At 43.8% G+C, this 20,975-nt stretch overlaps 1 protein-coding gene across 3 annotated transcripts in view; it reads left to right on the top strand.

Moving 5' to 3' along the window:
* The window catches only part of LOC125487151 (ETS-related transcription factor Elf-5-like), a 33,064-nt gene extending 13,047 nt beyond the window's left edge, over positions 1–20,017 (top strand). For 2 of the 3 annotated variants that reach the window (XM_048617475.1, XM_048617474.1), the window contains 5 exons: positions 1,461–1,634; positions 5,507–5,593; positions 10,558–10,644; positions 15,684–15,876; positions 18,647–20,017. In XM_048617475.1, coding sequence (XP_048473432.1) covers positions 1,461–1,634; positions 5,507–5,593; positions 10,558–10,644; positions 15,684–15,876; positions 18,647–18,746 — 641 coding nt within the window. In that variant the 3' untranslated portion in view covers positions 18,747–20,017. The remainder of the gene's footprint in view (positions 1–1,460; positions 1,635–5,506; positions 5,594–10,557; positions 10,645–15,683; positions 15,877–18,646) is intronic. The other variant, XM_048617476.1, reaches the window with a different exon arrangement.
* The last annotated feature ends 958 nt before the right edge of the window (positions 20,018–20,975 follow it).

Here is a 20,975-nt window from a genome sequence, read left to right as displayed (position 1 = left end):
TCTGCTCCTATGATGCTGCTTGGCCTGCTGTGTTCATCCAGCCCTGCACCTTGTTGTCTGGAATTCAGGAGAAACCTCTTTACCTAGACTATGGTTAGAATACAGAACTTTCTACCACAAAGGAGTAGTTGAAGTGAATATCATTTAAGTTGAAACTGCATAAGAAAATCAGAAAGAAAGCAATAAAATTCTATGCTAATTATATTGTTAGGATAAATGAATGAAGGGCATTAATTAATCAAGCACTTAGTGGATTAATAAAGAGAGATTGATCATCCGTCCCCAAAGCCGCATTGTAATTTTAAATTTGTAAATTTCCTTTGGGGCTTTGTCTTTAGCTATGGTGCCCTTTAAAGAGTTGTTAATATGGGCTAATTCAGTTCATTTGGAATAATTTAGTTTAATTTCTAAAGCGTATAAAGACACACACCTCTACGGCCGATGGACACCACAGGGGCTGGAGTGCATCATAACCCCAAAATGAAATTCTGATTTAAATCTCAGTAACATTTCCTCTGAGTTTGACTTTAGGTACAATAATAAGGACCTGTCATTTGTTTCAATTTGGTTAATTTTCTTTCATTAGTTTAAATTATTTATCTAAAATAGCATGAATGAAAACTGAAAACAATAAGTTAATATTTTGTAAGTTTGGTTTGATTATTAGATTTGTGTTACAGAGCCACTGTAAGGGGCCTTCACCAGTTTAATTTGGCTTAATTGGTTGTTTAAATAGTATAAAGTGAGGTAATAAGGCTCTTGTGGCAGTGTTAGTATCCCTATTTCTGAGTCAGGAAACTGGGGTTCAAGTCCCAACTGCTCCAGAGGTGTGTCATAACATCTCTGAACAGGCTGATTAATAAAAGTGAGGGGTGGCCTAATGTGATAAAAGAGATAGTATAAAGAACCTGGAACATAGGGCAGGATGGTTGGTAAATAAGACTCTGACATATGGAATGCTATGTTCTCTGAGTAAACCTATTACAGTTTCATACGTAAGGAGTTGTCTTGGGTTGGATAAACAATGGAATACCGATGGGGTTTATTGAAAACAATGAAATGAGACTTGTGGAGCATAAACAGTCCAATGGGAGCTGCCTGGCCTGTTTCAGAGCTGGTACCTAAATGAGATAGTGTGAAAGGAAACCAGAGGATCCCATGTTCAATTCCTGTTCTGTGAAGCAGCCACAACTTGTCTAACAACATTTGTTAAACTAGTGAGACTGGCCACTTGAAAGAGAGATTGATGGCTTCAGACAGGTGGATATTTTTAATTGATCTATGTTATGATCCAGTTCTGGAGCAGGTGAGACTTGAACCCAGGTCTCCATCGCAACAGCAACCCCCCCCCAACCCTCCCTCAAAAGTGAATATCAACATGAGCAGCACCTTGAGGAGAATGGAAGACACAGGGAGCAAAGCAAAGATTCTCCACCTCATCTGTTATGTCTTCTCCACAGAACTAGCCATGCTGTCCAAACCTATAATGTCTGAACGATCTGATATTTTTCTTGGAAGCAGAGATACAGAATTCTTCCTTCCAATCATTCCCACCACATTTCATCCAATAATGGAAACATATTTGCCAGAGATGAGGGATTCACATCTTTACGCAGAACATAGCATCTTCAAAGGTAAGCATTGACCCATCCATAAATGAGAAGATCCCCACATGGTTAACCTTCTACCATCCTGGTAGTCACTGGATATAACAATAATAGAGTTCTTCTTTTGACTAACCACAGCTATCAGTTTGTTCTCAAAAAGTCTACAACAGAGCCAGACATCACGTGTGGAAAACCCCCCACTGTTAAAGAGCTGAGGGGGCTAAGGTTGACACTTAGCTCCTCAGGTCACTTTTATATCTTTCCCCTCTCACCTTAAACCAATGCCCTCTAGTTTTGGACTCCCCTACCCTGGGAAAAAGATTTTGGATATTCACCCTTTCCATGACCCTCATGATTTTACCAACCTGTGTAAGGTCACTCCTCAGCCTCCGGCACTCCAGGGAAAATAGCTCCAGCCTATTCAGCCTTCTCCTATAGCTCAAACCCTCCAAACCCAGCAGCATCCTTATACCCTTATGGGGAGGCAATGGCCTAGTGATATTATCGCTGGACTATTAATCCAGAGTACCCGGATAATGTTCTGGGGACCTGGGTTCGAATGCTGCCATGGCAGATGGTGGAACGTGAATTCAATAAATATCTGGAATTAAGAATCTAATGATGACTGTGAATCCATTGTTGATTGTTGGGGAAAAACCCATCTGGTTCACTAATGCCCTTTAGGAAAGGAAACTGCCATCCTTACCTGGTCTGGCCTACATGTGACTCCAGACCCACAGCAATGTGGTTGACTCTTAACTACCCCCTAGGTGATTAGGGTTGGGTAATAAATGCTGGCCTAGCAAGTGACGCCCTCATCCTATGAATAAAGGAAATCTTTTCTGCACTCTTTCAAGTTTAACAACATCTTTTAACATCAGGTGGATTCCCTTACATTTCCCAATAATCTGAATTTTCTGGATTTCTACATTGAGGTGATTCATGGCTCCTAGATGCAGGATCTGATGCCACGTGTTTCTAGCCTTGTCAATGTACCCTCTGGACCAGTGGGGAGCTGTAAAAGATAGACAAAGGCATTGACGGATTATGTGGGGAGTTGGTTGTGGACTTCCAAATGGTAGTATACAGATGATGGAGTTCAGAAGTGTTTGTGCAACATTAGAAGAATTTGTTGGATGGGACAGAATGACTGCTCCTCCTCCTATCTCCCATGTTCCTTTGACATTGTCAGAGTTTGGAGCAGAGCAATAGAACTGGTTGCCAGGGCTACAGTGAATCACAGAGACAGGGCTTTTGAGCACCAAAGAGAAAGTCCTTGGAACTGATATCTATCCACCCTTGCCATGACTTCACCAGAAGGAAGATAGAGAGTGAGGAGAGTTGGAAAGCCGCATTCAAACTGGAGTAGTCCAATGCCAGCACTGTTAGTGGGAGAGATAGAGGGAATCAGAAAAAATGCTGAGACAATAAACCCCTCATGGGGAATCTAGAACTAGGGGCAATAGTTTAAAGACTGAAGGGACTCCCATTTAAGATGGAAATGTGGAGGAATTTCTTCTCTAAGAGAGTCATTTGTCCTTGGATTTCTCTTCTCCAAAGAGCAGTGGAGGCTGGGTCATTGAATATATTCAAAGAGTTTTGATTGATAAGGGAGCCAGGGTTATGTGGGGACAGGCAGGAAAGTGGAGTTGAGGCCACAACCAAATCAGCCACAATCTAGTTGAATGGTGGAGCAGGCTCAAAGGGCTGAATAGCCTTCTTCTATTCCAATTTCTAATGAGTCATGGGATAAATTGGAGTAAGCTTAGATGCCATTGGTGAAGGAAAGTGGGGTGTAGGTAGATCAGTAGGTCAGAGAGAATGACAGAGGTCAAACCATTGGGCCACAGAGGAAAGGCAGGTTGAGGAGGTGCGAATCACAGAAATGCCACAGTGCAGAAGGTGGCCATTTAGCCCATCGCCTCTGCACTGGCTCTCCAAATAAGCAATTCACTGAGTGCCATTCTCCCGCTTTCTCCCTGTAACCCAGCATGTTCTCGCTTTTCAGAAAACCATCAAATTCCCTTTCAAATACTGTAATTGTTTCCAATGTACTGTCAGAAAGTGCATCCCAGACCCTCACCACTCACTACCTGAAAAAATTTTCCTTACATCACGTTTGATTTTTTTTTCCTAATTACTTTAAATCTGCATGCCCTCTCAGTTCTCAATCCTTTCATGAGAAAGAATATATTGCTCCCTATTAACTTACAAGGTCTGGACCTCATGATTTTGTACTCTCCTATCAGATCTCTTCCCCAAGGTAAACAGAGGCTCGGTCAGATGACCAGTATTTGGAAAAGAAGGGAATGAAATGAGTGGATGTTTGTCTTGATGAGTATATTGAGGATCTAGGAAAGATGCTAGACATTGGGGGGCCACTGCAGGGTATGGAATGGATATTCCTTGCTCTCCCTCTCTTTCCTTATGACCTCTCTCCCCCTTTGGTGAATCTCCTTCTACTTCCCCTATCAATAATGGCTCCAATCAATTCCAATCATATATCTTGCCACTGAACAGAATGCTCTTCTATTCTGTATTTTAAGGGATCGTCTCTTATTTTGTCTTTTTGTCCCACTTCTGGGAGGTTGATCCTGTGGCATCTCCAGGGCCAGTTTGAGGGATTTTGAGCAGGACTGCAAGTCAGTGAGTTGGCCAGCAGAGAAACAATAGCGTTACACATATCAACAAGACAAGTTGTAGGTTTTAGTTCATTTTAATATTCACCCATCCCAACGCTGACAATTATAATCTCAAGATGCCCCTGCCCGCTACTTCTCCTATTGAATTCCCAACCAGTCTATCAGACTTTCCAACAACGCCACTACTATGTCCTGTTCTCATAACCACCAGCATCCTCACTTCACCCTGTTCTGTTCACATATTTTGTCCCATAAGAGTTGGTTACTGTTTGATTGAAAGGGGCCTTCCACTGCAGTATTATAGCGCCTCCCATCGAACTGTTACGAGAGCTCCACAGACAGGGTTGCAAAGGATCCCAAGTTCATTCAGCATGCTGCAGAGATCCTCAGTCTAAGATTGTTTTGACCCTAATGCACTGTGACAGTGGATCCCAATGCAATGTCATGGTGGACCCCAATACACTATTTCCATGGTTCCCGTTGCATTGTTGAAATGGATCCCAAACCACAGGTGAAGTAGGACCCACTGCATTTTCGCAGCAGTTTCCAATGCAAGGTTGCAGTGGATTCCAGTGCGCCATTGCAGTGGATCCTAGTGTTCGGTTTTGGTAAAGCCTGATCACTGCTTCCGGGGTTCCTAGCACAGTTTCAGTGGATCTGATCACATTGCTTCCCAATGTATGGTTGCAGTGGATCCCAATACACTTTAGTAGTTAATTGAAGCCCTGGTGAAGTGCATCCCAAAAAATGAGTACAATAGATCCCATAATACTGTCACAGTTGGTCCCAAAACTGTTTTGGTGGATCAAAATGGATTCTTCCAGCAGATCCCAACATGGATCCCAATAGGGATAGCAAGAACTGCAGATGGTGGAGTCAGAGATAACACAGTGTAGAGCTGGAGGAACACAGCAGGCCAGGCAGCATCAGAGGAACAGGAAAGTTGATGTTTCAGATTAGGACCCTTCATTTCTAAAGAAGGGTCCCAACCCGAAACGTCAACTTCCCTGCTTCTTTGATGGTGCCTGGCCTGCTGTGTTCCTCCAGCTCCACACTGTGTTATCATGGATCCCAACACATTGTTTCAGTGGATCCCAGTTGCGGCACATCCTAAACCACTGCTGTGGTGGATCCCAATGTCGCAGTTGCAGTGGATCCGAGGGCAGTAGCTATGAGAGCTTGTCTTATTATCTCCAGCTATTAAGCTGCTCGGCAGCATTGTAACATGACACTTGTTTGTTCTTGCTTCACTTTCAGGCTTGTTGGCAACCGTGACAACGTGCCATAGTAATCCTGAGCACGTGGGCCCTCCGGTTAAACAGGTTCTACCCAGCATCGACTTCTGTAAGTAGCCAAACTCCATGAGTCAGGGGATTTATAGCGTTGAAAAATAACTTGTAGAATCGGTGTAGCACAGGAGGTGATTTGTCCTGTCATGTCCATGCTAGCTCTATCCAATAGCAACTCAGTCTGTCCCGGTCTCCACCACCCTTTCTCCAACAGCCCTGACCTTTACTCCCCTCCGCAGATAATTATGTATTTCCTGAAACGTAGCACAAGAAACATTTATCCAACCAAATGAAGCACAACTTATTTATGTAGTCACAGAGTCGTTCAGCACGGAAACAGACCCTTCGGTCTAACACGTTCATGCCCACTATGTTCCCAAACTAAACTAATCCCAACTGCCTGTGTTTGGCACATCTCCCTCCAAATCTTTCCTATTCATGAGCTTATCCAAATGTCTTTTAAATATTGTAACTGTACCTGCACCCACCACTTCCTCTGGCAGTTCATTCCACACATGAACCATGCTCTGTGTAAGAAGGATGCCCCCATTATCCTTTTTAAAACTTTCTCCTCTCACCTTAAAGCTATGCCTCATAGTTTTGAACTCCCCCACCTTAGGGAAAGACCCTTGCAATTCACCTTATCTATGCCCCTCACGAGTTTATAAACTTCCATAAGTCACCCCTCAACCTCCTACACTCCAGTGGAAAAACTCATATCCTACCCAGCCTATTTTTGTAACTCAAACCCTCTGTTCCAGGCAACATCCTGGTAAATCTTTTCTGAACCCTCTCCAATTTAATAAATCTTCCTATAGCAGTGCAACCAGAACTGCACACAGTACTCCAGAAGAGAACTCATCAATGTCCTGTTCAGCCTCACATGACGTCCCAACTCCTATACTCAAAGGTATGAGCAATGAAGGCAAGCGAGTCAAACATCTGCTGAACCACACTGTCTAAGTGTCACGCAAATTTTGAATAATTATGTACCTGAACCCCTAGGTCTCTCTATTCTACAACACTATCCAGGACCCTATCATTAATTGTATAAGTCCTGCCCTTGCTTGTTTTACCAAAATGCAATACCTCACATTTATCGAAATTAAACTCCATCTGCCACTCCTCAGTCCATTGACCCAATTGATCAAGATCTCTTTGTAATCTTAGATAACCATCTTCACTGTTGACTATACCACCAATTTTGCTGTCATCCACAAACTTACTAACCATGCCTCCTATATTCTCATCCAAATCATTTATATAAATGACAAATGAAAGTGGACGCAGTAGTGATCCTTGTGGCACACTGCAGGTCATAGGCCTCCAGTCCAAAAATCAACCCTCCACCATCACTCTCTATCTCCTACCAGCAAGCCAATTTCATATCCAGTTGGCAAGCTTACCCTGAATCCCATGTGATCTTTCTTTACTAATTAGTCCACCATACAGAGCCTTATCAAAGGCTTTACTAACGTCCATGTAAACAACGTCTACCGATCAGCCTTCATCAATCTTTTTGGTAACTTCCTCAAAAAACTCATTTAAGTTTGTGAGACACGATTTCTCTTGCACAAAACCATGCTGGCTGTCCCTAATCAGTCCTTGCCTCTCCAAATGCATGTAAATCCTATCTTTCAGAATCACCTTCAATGATTTACCCACCGATGTCAGGCTCAAAGGTCTATAGCTCCCAAGCTTACAGCCTTTTTTTAAATACAGACACAACATTAGCTACAGTCCCGTCCTCCGGCACCTCACCTATGGTTATAGATGAAACAATTATTTCTGCTGGGGGCCCTGCAATTTCTTCCCTAACTTCCCACAATGTCCTGGGATACACTTGATCAGGTCCCGGAGATTATCCACCTTTGTGTTCTCTAAGACCTCCAGCACTTCCTCCTCTGTAATGCGAACTGTTTTCAAAGAATCAATCTTTATTTCCCTGAGTTCTGTAGCCTCCGTTTCTTTCTCCACAGTAAAAACTGATGCAAAATATTCATTTAGTATCTCTCCCAACACCTGAGGTTCAATACAAAGATGACCTCGTTGATCTTTAAGTGACCCAATTCTCTCTGTAGTTGCTCTTCTGCTCTTAATATACTTATAGAATCCCTTTGGATTATCCTCAACCTTATCTGCCCAGGCTATCTCATATCCCCTCTTTGCCTTCCTGACTTCCATCTTAAGAATGCTCTTCAAGAGATTCATTTGATCTCAGTTGTCGACATCTATGATTCTTTCTTATTCTTGACCAGAACGTCAATATCTTTATTCATCCATTGTTCCCTACTCTTACCAGCCTTACCCTTCACTCTAGCAGGAACATATTGGAATAGAATAGAATAGCCTTTGTTGTCATGTGCACTTGAATGAGTGCAGTGAAAAATTTGCAATGTCGCCGCTTTGGTGCCATCTTAGATACTGGGTACCTCAGTACAGATACTTTAAGTGTTTGTTACAAAATTGAAAGATTAAAAAAAAGGTTTAGCATAGGAATACAAAGTTTTAAAAAGTACTCGACTTACTGAAAGTCCAGAATAAGAATAAAAGTATCTAGAAAGTACTCAAATTTTAGTTCTTTTTATTGGGTCCATGCCCGTTGGGCTTCAGAACACAAGGCCTCTCTGCCTCCACGTGCTCTGGCCTGGACTTGCCTTTGGAGCTCACCCCCAGGACCCATTCACTGGGCTGCCCAGGTTCACGCTGCCTCCCGCTCCAGGCTCATGGCCCATGACTCACCTCCAGGACCCGTCTCCTGGGTTGGCCTGAACTTGGACTGCTTCCCGTTCCGGGTTCTGGCCTGTGACTCGCCTCCACAACCCACCTCCTGGGCTGCCCATGTTCACACTGCCTCATGTTCTGTCCCGCAACTCGCCTCCAGAACCCATCTCCTGGGTTGGCCTGGACTCGGACTGCCTCCCGCTCCGGGATCCGACTGTGGCTCACCTCCAGGACCCATCTCCTGGACTGCCCAGGTTCACACTACCTTCCGCTCCGTCCCGCAAATTGCCTCCAGGACCCGTCTCCTGGCCTAGCCTGGGCTCGGACTGCCTCCTGCTCCAAGCTCTTGGCCCGTGGCTTACCTCCGGGACTCACCTCCCATGCAGCATGATCTCTAACTTATCTCCCGCGCTGGGCTGGAATCAGACTCTCCTCCATTCCCTCCAGGTAAGGTTAAGAAGTTCAAAGTTGGGTGGGGGGAGAAAAACTGCAGAAAAGAGAAGAAAAAAAGAAAGAAAAAGGAAAAGGAACTGCCATTTTGAGACAAATGATGCATCGGAACTCTTGTTATCACACTTTGAAAGCCTCCCACTTGTCAGTCCCCTCTTTACCTGCGAACACGCTACTCCAATCCAATTAAATGATAGTATAAGGTAGGGATGGAGGTTAGATAGACCTTAGGTTTAGGGTAAAAGTTTGGCACAAAATCATAGGCCGAAGGGCCTGTACTGTGCTGTACTGTTCTACGTTCTACGTTCTATGTTCCAATCAACTTTTGAAAGTTTTTGTCTCATACCATTAAAATTTGCTTTCCTCCAATTTAGAACTTTAAATTTTATGGAAGGTTTATCCTTTTCCATAACTATTTTAAAACTAATAGAATTATGATCATGAATCCCAAAGTGCTCCCCCACCAACACTTCAGTCACTTGCCCTGCCTTATTTCCCAAGAGAAGGTGAAGTTTAGCTTCTTCTCCTCCATATTGATAAGAAAATTTTCTTGAGCAAATTTAACATATTCCTCCCTATCCAAGCCTTTAACACTATGGCAGTTCCAGTCAAAGTCTGGAAAATTAAAATCCCTATTATTACATCCTATTATTCTTACATATATCTGAGATCTCTTTGCTCCTCAATTTCCCTCTGACTATGGGGGGCCTATAGTACAATCCCATCGAGGTGATCATCCCTTTCTTGTTTCTAATTTCTACCCACAGAGTTTCACTGGACGATCCCACAGAAATAATCTCTCTTATTACAGTAGTAATGTTTTCCTTAATTAAAAGCAACACTCCCCACCCTCTCTTGCCTCCCTTTCTAACTTTCCTATAGCATCTAAAACCCAGAACATTGAACTGCCAAGCTGCCCTCAGCCAAATTTCTGTAATAGCAATGACGTCCCAGTCCCATGTTCCCATATATGCCCTAAGTACATCAGGCTTACTTGTAACACGCCTTGAATGGAAATAAAGGCAGTTTAAATCTTCAGATTTATCTCATTCTGACTTGCACTTGTCTGCCTTTTCTAGTTAAGTTGCTCTTTTCTGATTCAGAATCACCCCCATCTGACTTTCTAGTTTTACTGTTATTTAGGAAATCCCATACTCCCCTCTCTTCTAGTTTAAAGGCTCCCGAGATAGTACCAGGGAATCTCCACACCAGGATATTGGTCCCTTTCCAGTTCAGGTAAAACCCATCCTTTTAAACAGGCCTTTTCTACCCCAGAAGACATCCCAATAATCCAAAAATCTGAATCCTTGTACATTGCACCATCTCTTCAGCCATTGATCTGTCTGCCCTATGGGCTGGGAAGTGGGACTACTTTTAACTAGTACTCAATGACTTGCACAGGCATCATGGGATGAAAGATCTCTTTCTGTGCTGTAAAAACTCTATGACCCTAACTCACCACTTCCCATTGTACCCCTCTGGAAAAACCAGTCAAACTTATGAATGAGACATACTGGTCCAACTCTCAAATGGAAGACTAGTGCATTTGCATGTCCATTTCCAAGTATTCCTGCAAGTGAGAGGCTATGACAGTAGGTAGGAAAATAAAGTTGAGTCCATAATTAGATCAGCCATGATCTTATCAACTGGCAGAGCAGGTTTGAGGGGCTGAATGGCCTACTCCTGTTCCTCACACATTTGATCATATGTCCTCAACAACTGAATTGCTCCATTTCACCTCACCCTTATATCACCCAGACCCTGTCCAATTACACACAGGCCTTCAGCATAATTTGGATTATATTCAGCACAACTTGGTCCCTCTACATGTTTCTCTTTTCGCAGTGATGTCTCCCAATAAAATCAAATGCAGCACTGATGTCAAACAGCACGAGAAACCTCCAAAATGCAGGACGAATCCACAGAGGCGAGGTGAGTGAAAATGATGGTTCATTTGAGTTGAATTAATTAATGGTACTGGCAGAGTAAAGGGTTAAGACTTGACGATGCAAATAGGAAAGTTATGTCAGGAGTAAAATAATGATGATGGAGATTCTGAAGAGAGAGGCAACAGTCTGCAGCTCATTTTAAGCTTTAGCATCTATCATTAGTACAATGTGAATAAACAGTTACTTTGAGGAGATCTTAGACATGGTAACCTCTCTTCAGTGATATCATGCTCCTGTGCTCCAAGACTCCCCACAAAACAATTTTATACATAATGTGTGGCACAATAAGCAAAACAAAATACATTAGAGAAAGATGGGTGATGGTATTCTCACTGCACTGCTAATCTGGAGACCCACTTAATGTTCTGGGACCTAGGTTCGAATCCTGCCACAGCAGATGGTGGCATGTGAATTCAATTTTTAAAAACTGGAATTAAGAGTCTAGTGATAACCATGAGTCAATTGTCAGGAAAAGTCCATCCAGTTCACTAATGCCCCGTAGGGAAGGAAACTGCCATCCTTGCCTGGTTTGGCCTACATGTGATTCCAGACCCACAGCAATATGGTTGACTCTTAACTGCCCTGTGGGCAATTAGGGATGGGTAATGAATGTTGGCCTAGTCAGCGACGCCCTCATCCCGTGAATGAATTTAAAAAAAAACCAAAAGACTTTTAGGAGGGGTTGAAAAACACAGAATTCATCTTTTCCCAAGGGTGAAGGAGTTAAAACTAGAGCTGATATTTTTAAGGTGAGAGGAGAAAGATTTAGAAAGGACATGTGGGGCAACATTTTTATAGGGAGAGTGGTTCGATGTGTGCAATGAACTGCCAGAGAAACTGATGGATGCAGGCACCATTACAACGTTTAAAAGACTTTTAGATAAGTTCATGAATAGGAAAGGTTGGAGGAGTATTGGCCAAATGCAGGAAGGTGTGACTAGTTTAGTTTGGGAACATGGTCCGCATGGGCTGGTTGGACCGAAGGATCTGTTTCCACACTGTATGATTCTGACTCTGTAAGAGCTGATTGGGTAGGAGGTAGTGGTATAGGAGGTAATGTCACTGGGTAGTAATCCAGAACTCTGGGTTATTGTTCTGGGATGATGGCTTTGAATCCCACCAGAGAAGATGGTGAAATTTGATTTCAATTTTGTTTTAAAATCTGGGACTGAAAAGCCAGTCTAATGGCAATCACATAACCACTGTCAATTATCATTTTAAAAAAACCCAGCTGGCTCACTAACATCATTCGGGAAATGAAAACTCTCCTCTTTACCCGGTCATGTAACGCTGGATTCAGAGCATTGTGGGAAATCAGGGAGGGCGACAAATGCTGACCTCACCAGAGACGCCTACATTCCCATGAATAAATAAAAACACAAAGATTCTCTAAAGGTTAGAAGGATCGGAGATGATCCTGTTTAAACATCTCAAGTACTTAGAAGCTGAGAAGTGCTTTCCCTTGGCTGGAGACTCAGGGGCCACAGTCTCTGGATAAGGAGTCAGCCATTTTGGAGTGAGATGAGATGAAATGTCTTCACTCAGAGGGTTGGGAATCTTTGAAATAGATCCAAGGCTGAGAGCACTGGATTTTTGGACAGAAAGTTGGAATAATACAAGAGTATGGAGTTGATGGAGAAAATAGGCAGTATTCCTATTGAACTCTGGAGCAGGTCTCACAGGCCAAATGGCCTCCTCTTGCTCCTACGTAAAGAGGAATTAGGAGCAAAAGTAGGATATTCAGCTGCACACCCTGCTCTGCCATTCAAAAAGATCATAGCTGATCTGATGGTGGCCTCAGCTCCACTTTCCTACATGCCTCATACACTTTGACTCAATAACTTAACGACCTCTTCCTCAACAGTATTCAATGACTCTGCATCCACCGTTCTGTGAGAGGCAGAATTCTTAAGACTCATGAAGAAGACTCAAGGAAGAAATTTCTCTTCATCTCCATTTAAAGTGAATGACCCTTTATTTGGAAACTCTATCCTCTAGTTCTAGTCTCTCACACAAGGGGAAACAACCTTTCAACATTCACCTGTCAAGTCACCTCAAGATCTTGCATGTTTCAATAGTATCACATGACACCAGGTCATCACCAAAAAGGGCCCTGATGAAGGAGCAGCGCTCCAAAAGCTTGTGATTTCAAACAAACCTGCTGGACTATAACCTGGTGTCGTGTGACTTCTGACTTTGCCAACAGGATCAGCTCTCATTTTTCTAAAATGCCAATGGAGACAGGCCCCAACCTGCTCATCCTTTCATCCAGTTTACTCCTATTTCCTGTGTCCTTTTTACAACAGTCTGGCAGAAAATGGTGGCTAACAAATAAATTTGTTGATAAATAGTCATTTGGTGGCACAGAGCTTGAACATTGCTGAACAATAACAGAGTTTGTCAAAACTTTCCACATTGATTCCATCAAAACATTCGCAAGAATATGAATATCAAGTGGAATAACATGTTTATACAGTACGAGGAGGGATTGCTGATTAGCTGGCAAGCAAACTTTGATTGGTAAATGTGTAGCCATGGAGAATGCAGTGGTTGATGGTGACTGACAGTTAACTGTCAAACTTTGCTTAAATTTAAGCCAGGCAAGTTGACTCTGATTGGTCAAGGCATTACCCCAAGGAATGCACTAGAGAATATTTTCTTGTGTTGAAACAGGTGAAGTATACGTACCTGTTTACCTGTTCTTTTGGGTGGCGTGGTGGCTCAGTGGTTAGCACTGCTGCCTCCCAGTGCCAGCGACCTGGGTTTGATTCTACCCTCGGGCGACTGTCTATGTGGAATTTGCACATTCTCCCTGTGGCTACGTGGGTTTCCTCTGGGTGCTCTGGTTTCCTCCCACAGTCCAAAGATGTATGGGTTAAGTGGATTGCCCAATGTTAAATTGCCCATATTGCCAAGGGATTTGAAGGCTATGTGGATTAGCCATGGGAAATGCAGGGTCATAGGGATAGGTAAGAGGTGGAATGCTCTTTGGAGGGTGGATATGTACTTGATGGACCATGTAGCCTGCTTCTACACTGTAAGGATTCTATGAACAAAAAGGGCTCTGTGTATTAACATATGTAGCTTTCTGTACACACCAATGTACCACAGTGTAAGCCTGACAGGCAATATGGTTTATTCCTTAGTCATCATCTATCAGGCACATTCTTTATGGCAATGCATCTATCAATCAGAGTCCATTTGCCAACCAATCAGCATTCTCTTCTCATACTGCATAAACATGTTGCTCCACTTTACATTGGCGTCCTGATGAGCGCAAGATGAAAATCTTCAACAAAATGTGCCTTTTCTCAGCAATGGATAGTAATTCTGACAAGATCTCACAAAGTTATTGATTCCATTGCGGTTATTTCTCTTTAACTGACTTCTCCGGTTCCTTCACAGCTCCAAAACCCCTGTGCTACGTTTCATTCTCCCTGCTTCGCCTCTGCATTCAAATACATAATGCATAATATCCTCCACTAACCTTATTCTTTCCTGCTGTCTGAGAAATGTAGGTCTCATAGAATCATACAGTGTGGAACCATGCCATCATTTCCTCCTTAAACTTGTTCATCCAATTCTCCTTTAAATACAGAATATCACTAAGACAGATTACTTGGTTATCTCATTTTTTAAATCTTTTTCATGGGATGTGGCTGTTTGGTTGGGCTAACCTTTATTGCTGGAGAAGGTGCTGCCTTGAACCATGGACTGTGGGGAAACCCACAGCACTGTTAGCAAGGGAATTCCAGGATTTTGACCCTGCAATAATGAAGGAACAGTGACAGTGATATATTTCAAATAGAGAGGTGATGGTTGAGTGGAATTATTGTTGGACTATTAGTCCAGAGACCTAAGTTATGTTCTGGGGACCTGGGTTCAAATCCTGCCACAGCAGATGTGGAATTTGAATTCAGTAAAGATCTGGAATTTGGTATTGTGCCACCATAGTCTTACCAGAAGACAGGGCTCTCATCAGAGAGCAATGACTGATGGTGGTTTAATCTGATGGTCACCACAGCTCAGGTGAGGGGAGAGGTTGAGAAGGAGAGTCCTTCACAGTAATCTCAGCTAGTGTAGGAATTGAACCCACATTGTCAGCTTCACTCTGCTATGCAAACCAGCCATTCAGCCAACTGAGCTAAATCAACCCCCAGTACATCTGGAATTAAGAGTCTAATAATGACATGAATTCATGGCTGATTGTCAGCAAAACCCATCTCATTCACTCATGCCCTTTAGGGAAGGAAACTGCCATCCTTACCCGGTCTGGCCTACATATGACTCCAGACCCACAGCAAAGTGGTTGACTCTTAACTGTCTTCTGAGATGGGCGATAAATGCTGGCCTAGCAAACGATGTCGTTATCCTGTGAATGAATTCTTTAAAAAGTTAGGTTAGTTGGTGGCTGGCTTGGACAGAAATGTGCCAATGCCATCACTGCTCTCGTTGTTATCATTGGTAGAAGTTGTGGCGTTGGAAGGCGCCCATTGAAGGAATCTGGATGAGTTGTGTCAGTGCATCTTGTAAATGATACACACTGTGCACTAGTTCTGAGGAAGGGTCACCAGACCCGAAACGTTAACTCTGTTTTTTCCTTCACAGATGCTGCCAGACCCACTGAGGTTTTCCAGCAACTTTGTTTTTGTTCCTGATTTACAGCATCCGCAGTTCTTTCGGTTTTTACTGTGCACTAGTGCTGGGTGGAGGAAATGTTTGTGGATGTGGTGCTAGTCAAGCAGCTTGCTTTGTCCTGGATGGTGTCAAGCTTCTTGAGTGTTGTTGGAGCTGCACCATTCCAGGCAACCGGGGAGTATTCCATCACACTAACTGTGGGACTTTGCTGTACAGATATTAGCTGCCTCACTTCCTGCATTACAACAGCAACTCCACTTTGAAAAGACTTCATTGGCTGTAGAAGTCCCTGAGTCCCTGAGGCTAGATAAAAGTGAGCCTTGTTTCATTCTTTCTTTTAGTTTAACTGTTATTTACTGTGCATGTAAAACTCAATCCAAACAGGCCAGAGCATTCACCTGTGGGAGTTTGTCCGGGATTTGTTGCTGAACCCCACGGAAAACAGTGAGATCCTGCGATGGGAGGACCGGCGAGCAGGAATCTTCCGTGTAGTTAAATCCAACGCCTTTGCCCAGCTGTGGGGAAGCAAAAAAAACAATAAAGGAATGAACTATGAGAAGCTGAGCCGAGCACTGAGGTAAACAGCAAGGAGCAGAAGACGGTGGCATAGTGGTAGTGTCATCAGACTAGTAAGCTCATGCCCTGGGGCATGATGACATGTCCATCCTGGGCCTCCCGCAGTGCCACAACGATGGCACCCAAAGGTTGCAAGAACAGCAACTCATATTCCGCTTGGGAACGCTGCAGCCCAATGGTATCAATGTGGACTTCACAAGCTTCAAAATCTCCCCTCCCCCTACCGCATCCCAAAACCAGCCCAGCTCGTTCCTGCCTCCCTAACCTGTCCTTCCTCCCACCTATCCCCTCCTCCCACCCCGAGCCCCACCCCCATCTCCTACCTACTAACCTCATCCCGCCCCCTTGACCTGTCCGTCCTCCCTGGACTGACCTATCTCCTCCCTACCTCCCCACCTACACTCATCTTTACTGGCTCCATCCCCACCTCTTTGACCGGTCTGTTTCCTCTCCACCTATCTTCTCCTCTATCCATCTTCTATCCCCCTCCCCCTCTCTCCCTATTAATTTCAGATCCCCCTTCCCCTCCCCCATTTCTGAAGAAGGGTCTAGGCCCGAAACGTCAGCCTTCCTGCTCCTCTGATGCTGCTTGGCCTGCTGTGTTCATCCGGCTCTACACCTTGTTATCTCATGCCGTAGGGACCTGGGTTCAAATCCCACCACGCAGAATTTCAAATCAATGAATAAAATCCAGATTTGAAAGCTTGCCATCGATCTTTACATCAACATCTATCAGCAACTGGTTCATTAATGACCTTGAGGGAAGGAAATCTGCCAGCCTTACATGGTCTGGCCTACATGTGACTCCAGACCCACAGCAATGCTACCCTTTCAAATGGCACAGCCATTCAGTTCAATGCAACACAAAATTCTGGCCTTTAAAATGATGTTGACATTCCCGAGACAGAATATGAGCAAAGAAGCTCAGAAACATTGTCCCTCCCTTTGGCTGATGGGGAATTCCCAATGGCTGCCCCATCTCAATTTTTGATAAGGCTCGCCAACTTTGCAGAATTGTGGGGCACAGTAGCATTATGGTTATGCTCCTGAACTAGGGTTGATCCTAACAAAGCGTGAGTTTCAAATTTCATAGCTATGGGGGAAATTAGCTTCACTTAATGAACATAAGAACTAGGAGCAGGAGTAGGCCATTCAGCCCCTTGAGGTTGTTCCACCATTTAATATGATCATGGCTGATCTCATCTTGGCCTCAGTTCCACTTTCCCGCCTGCTCCCCATAAATTTTCAACCCATTACTAATTAAAAATCTATCTCCTTCCATAAATTTATTCTGCATCCCGGCATCCACTGCACTCTGGGGAAGTGAATTCCAAAGATTCATGACCCTTTGAGAGAAGTAATTCTTCAGTTTTAACTCTGCTACCCCCTTGCTTAAAACTGTAACAAAACATGAATACAATAGGTCCAGGAACCCATTGCTCAGTGTCACTGCGCTAAGGAGTTAGCCAGTGTTGTGCCTTCTAGACTCTGCACCCCTCCAATTTTGCCCACTTGCTTAATCATAGAATCCCTTACAGTGTTGAAACAGGCCATTCAGCCCACTGAATCCACACTGACCCTCTGAAGAACATCCCACCCAGACCCGCCACCCTACCCTAACCTTGTGACCCTGCATTTCCCATGGCTAATCCACCTAGACTACACATCCCTGGACACTATGGGCAATTTAGCATGGCCAGTCCACCCTAACCTGCACATCTTTGGACTATGGGAAGAAACTGGAGCACCTGGGAGAAATCCATGCAGACACAGGGAGAATGTGCAAACTCCACACAGAAAGTCGCCTGAGAGTGGAATTGAACCCGGGTCCCTGTGAGGCAACAGTGCTAATGATTGAGCCACCATGCCGTCCTATCAGGACCTGATTTATCTTGCCCCCATCATTGGTGGCTTTATCTTTCTCTGTCTCATCCTCTGGCTCTGAAGTTAGCCCCTCAGAACCTCACTGCCTTGTCTACCTTTAAGACCCTACTTAAGAGCTACCTCTTTGATAAAACCCCTCGATCCTATTTTCTGTTTATGTAACTCGGTGTCAAATTTAGCTTGTGTTCCTGGGGACACTTTACTAGGAGAACAGGTTAAAGATGCCATGTAATCACAAATGACTATGAAGATATCCAGTCTCTCCTGGAACTTGCACCCCAGCCTCCAGTCCATGGCCTACAGGTACCCAAGGCTCATACATGATGGATGGAAACATTGTATATTAAAGCTCTTGTGACATCCAGAGAGAAAATAAGGGGTGAACATCTTTGAAGGACAAACCTAGAAAAATAATTGTACTTGAGTACAATAGTAAGAGCTGACTGTATAGTGCAGTGCTGAGGGAATGCTACACTGTCGGAGGTGCCATCTTGCAGATGAAATGTTTAGCCAAATCTCATCTGCCTCCTTGGGTGGATATGGAAGGTCCTGTAATCCCATTTCAGAATGTTATTCTCAGGAGGTTTGGTGGGGTGGGGGGTATCTGGGGTTCCAGGCAAATTCCCTCAATCAGCATCACAAAAACAGATTGTTTGTGGGAGCTTGCTGTGCACTATTTTGGCTGCCACATCTCCCACAACAGGGTGGACCCTTCAGAACTAACTTCATTGGGGGTAAAGTGCTGAGAGACATCAAGTGGTTGTGAAGAGGTGTGTTACAGTATAGCTGTGAGACTTTTCTTCTTTCCAAAACTTCTACTATTTAAGATTTAATAAAAATAAACTGAACTTGAATTAAATTCAATGCACTTAACTCCTCTGCCTTAGACACTATTACAAAACTGGAATCCTGGAACGTGTGGATGGGAGACTGACATACAAATTCGGAGAGAAAGCTTATGGATGGGAAGAAACTTGGAGTCTGTAAATACACGCAGAGGTTCAGACATTGAGCTAACTCTTCCTCAGCTGGCAACAATGATATGATGTGATCTCGCTGACTCGTGAATGTGGAAATTCCTACGTACCTCAGTTACAGAATATCCCAGGAATGTTTGGACTTAACCACAATGCCAGCAAGATTAACAAGGGCGCCTCTAATCCTCAATGCACAATACCAGCCTGGTTCTTGAGTGGACTTCCTGAATATTTCCAAAGGGTAAGGCTAACATTGGAGGAGAAATTGTGTGAGGCTTTGCTAACAACCATAAGGTCTTACGGAGCAGAGTGGAAAAATAGGAATGGAGGTCAGATCAGAGCATTTCAAGTGATCCCAGTTTTTCAAATATTGATCAGAAAGTCTGTCATGTCATGAGCACTGGTCTCTGCCTGATTTCCAGCCTGCACTTCCACAATGCAGCCTCACAAACTTTATCCTCAAATATCTAAAAATGCAATGTAACCTTTAAAATACATCATAATAAGAATGAGAGAGGCCATTCAGCCCTTTCTCTCATGTCATTTGTCCACGGCTAATGTGTATCTTAATTCCATCCCTTCCTCCTGTCGTGATTTTAGATACCCCTGCTGTTCTGATATGTCAAAGCCTTTCTAAGATTAACCAAGGGGCTTGTGTCATTTAAAGTTCCGGATTCTTGGCACAAGTCATTGGTCACTTTCTTTCCTGATGTCATGGCTGTACCCTGGATGGGTCATGTTTTGCTGGCCTTTCCCCTCTGAACCATTGCACACCTGCCACATCTGCCATTCCCAAGCTATATGCATCAGAACGTAGGAAATAGGCCATTTGGCCCAATGAACCTGTTCCAGCATTTAGCAAGATCATGGCTGACTCTTCATGGCAATTTCTTGTACTATCCCCAAATCTCCTGACTTCTTTAATATGTAAAAATCTAGTGATAATGACAGCACTTCCTCAGTCCTTTGGGAAGAGAATTCCAAAAGAGTTCAGTCTGGTGACCCACAGTTGCACTTCTGCATTCTGGTCTGTAACCCTGATGTACTTATATAAGGTATGATTTGTCTGGATAGCATGCAATACAATACTTTTCACTGTATCTCTGCACATGTGATCATACTAAATCAAACCAAATCAAGCCACCTAGCCAATTTTGTACTGAACTTGTCCTGAAGAATGTACCTAGGCATCTTGTACCTAAGATGTCACTGTGTCTGGAGATTTGTAAACTTTCCACTGCAGTCAGCTGAGTACATGACAATAAAACTAATTCAATTCAATTCAATTCAATTCATGTACATCCTTCACTGAACGTACATTTCAAATGGCACACCAACTAATTTGCACAACTGTCACCTGGACATCCCAGAGTCTAGACCTGGCATCCACAACCAGCTACTTGGGGATCATAAGTAAGCGATTGTTGTGGGATACCAGCTTCTCCTACGCCCATACCCCTTTTTGGACAGGAATGTGGCTTGACAAAGGCTTGAGGGTCCAGGCCCTTACAAACATCTGCCTTATACCCTTTTCCCCATTACCTAACAAAATATTATTGATCTCACTTCTGAATATTTTTATTACCTAGCATCCAACATTTTGAGATGGCAAGGAATTTCTGGATTTCCACTTCGTTTTGTGTGAAAAAGTGCTTCCTGAATTCACTCCTAAACAACCTGCTTTGAGGGATTATGCCTCCTTATTGTAGCTGCCTCTCCTGTGGAAATAGCTTCTCTATATTGACCCTCATAGACTCCTTCATCATGTTAAAGGTGAGATCTGCCCTCAACTGTCTAATGTCAAGGAATGAAAGCTACGTTGGTAAGGCTAGTCCTTTTAATCCAATCCTTTGGGGCTGGCAACATTCTGGTCAATGAAAGGTCAATCTATTTTTTGGGAAGTGCAATGCACAGAAGGCGTAATACGGGCAGCACAGTGGCTTAGTGGTTAGCACTGCTGCCTCACAGCACCAGGGTCTGGGATTCGATTCCACCCTTGGGTGACTGTCTGTGTGGAGTTTGCACATTCTCCCTGTGTCTGTGTGAGTTTCCTCCAGGTGCTCCGGTTTCCTCCCACAGTCCAAAGATGTGCAGGTTAGGGTGGATTGGCCATGGGACATGCAGGTTCACAGGGATAGGGTGGATCTGGTGGATTGCTGTTTAGAGGGTCAGAGTGGACTTGATGGGCTGAATGGCCTGCTTCCACGCTGTAGGGATTTTCTATTCTCAAAACAGGATC

This window comes from Rhincodon typus, chromosome 37 (genome assembly GCF_021869965.1).
Source record: "Rhincodon typus isolate 14 chromosome 37, sRhiTyp1.1, whole genome shotgun sequence".
NCBI lineage: Eukaryota > Metazoa > Chordata > Chondrichthyes > Orectolobiformes > Rhincodontidae > Rhincodon > Rhincodon typus.
The sequence above is the reverse complement of the archived record's forward strand: the minus strand, read 5'-3'. Positions and strand labels throughout refer to the sequence as shown.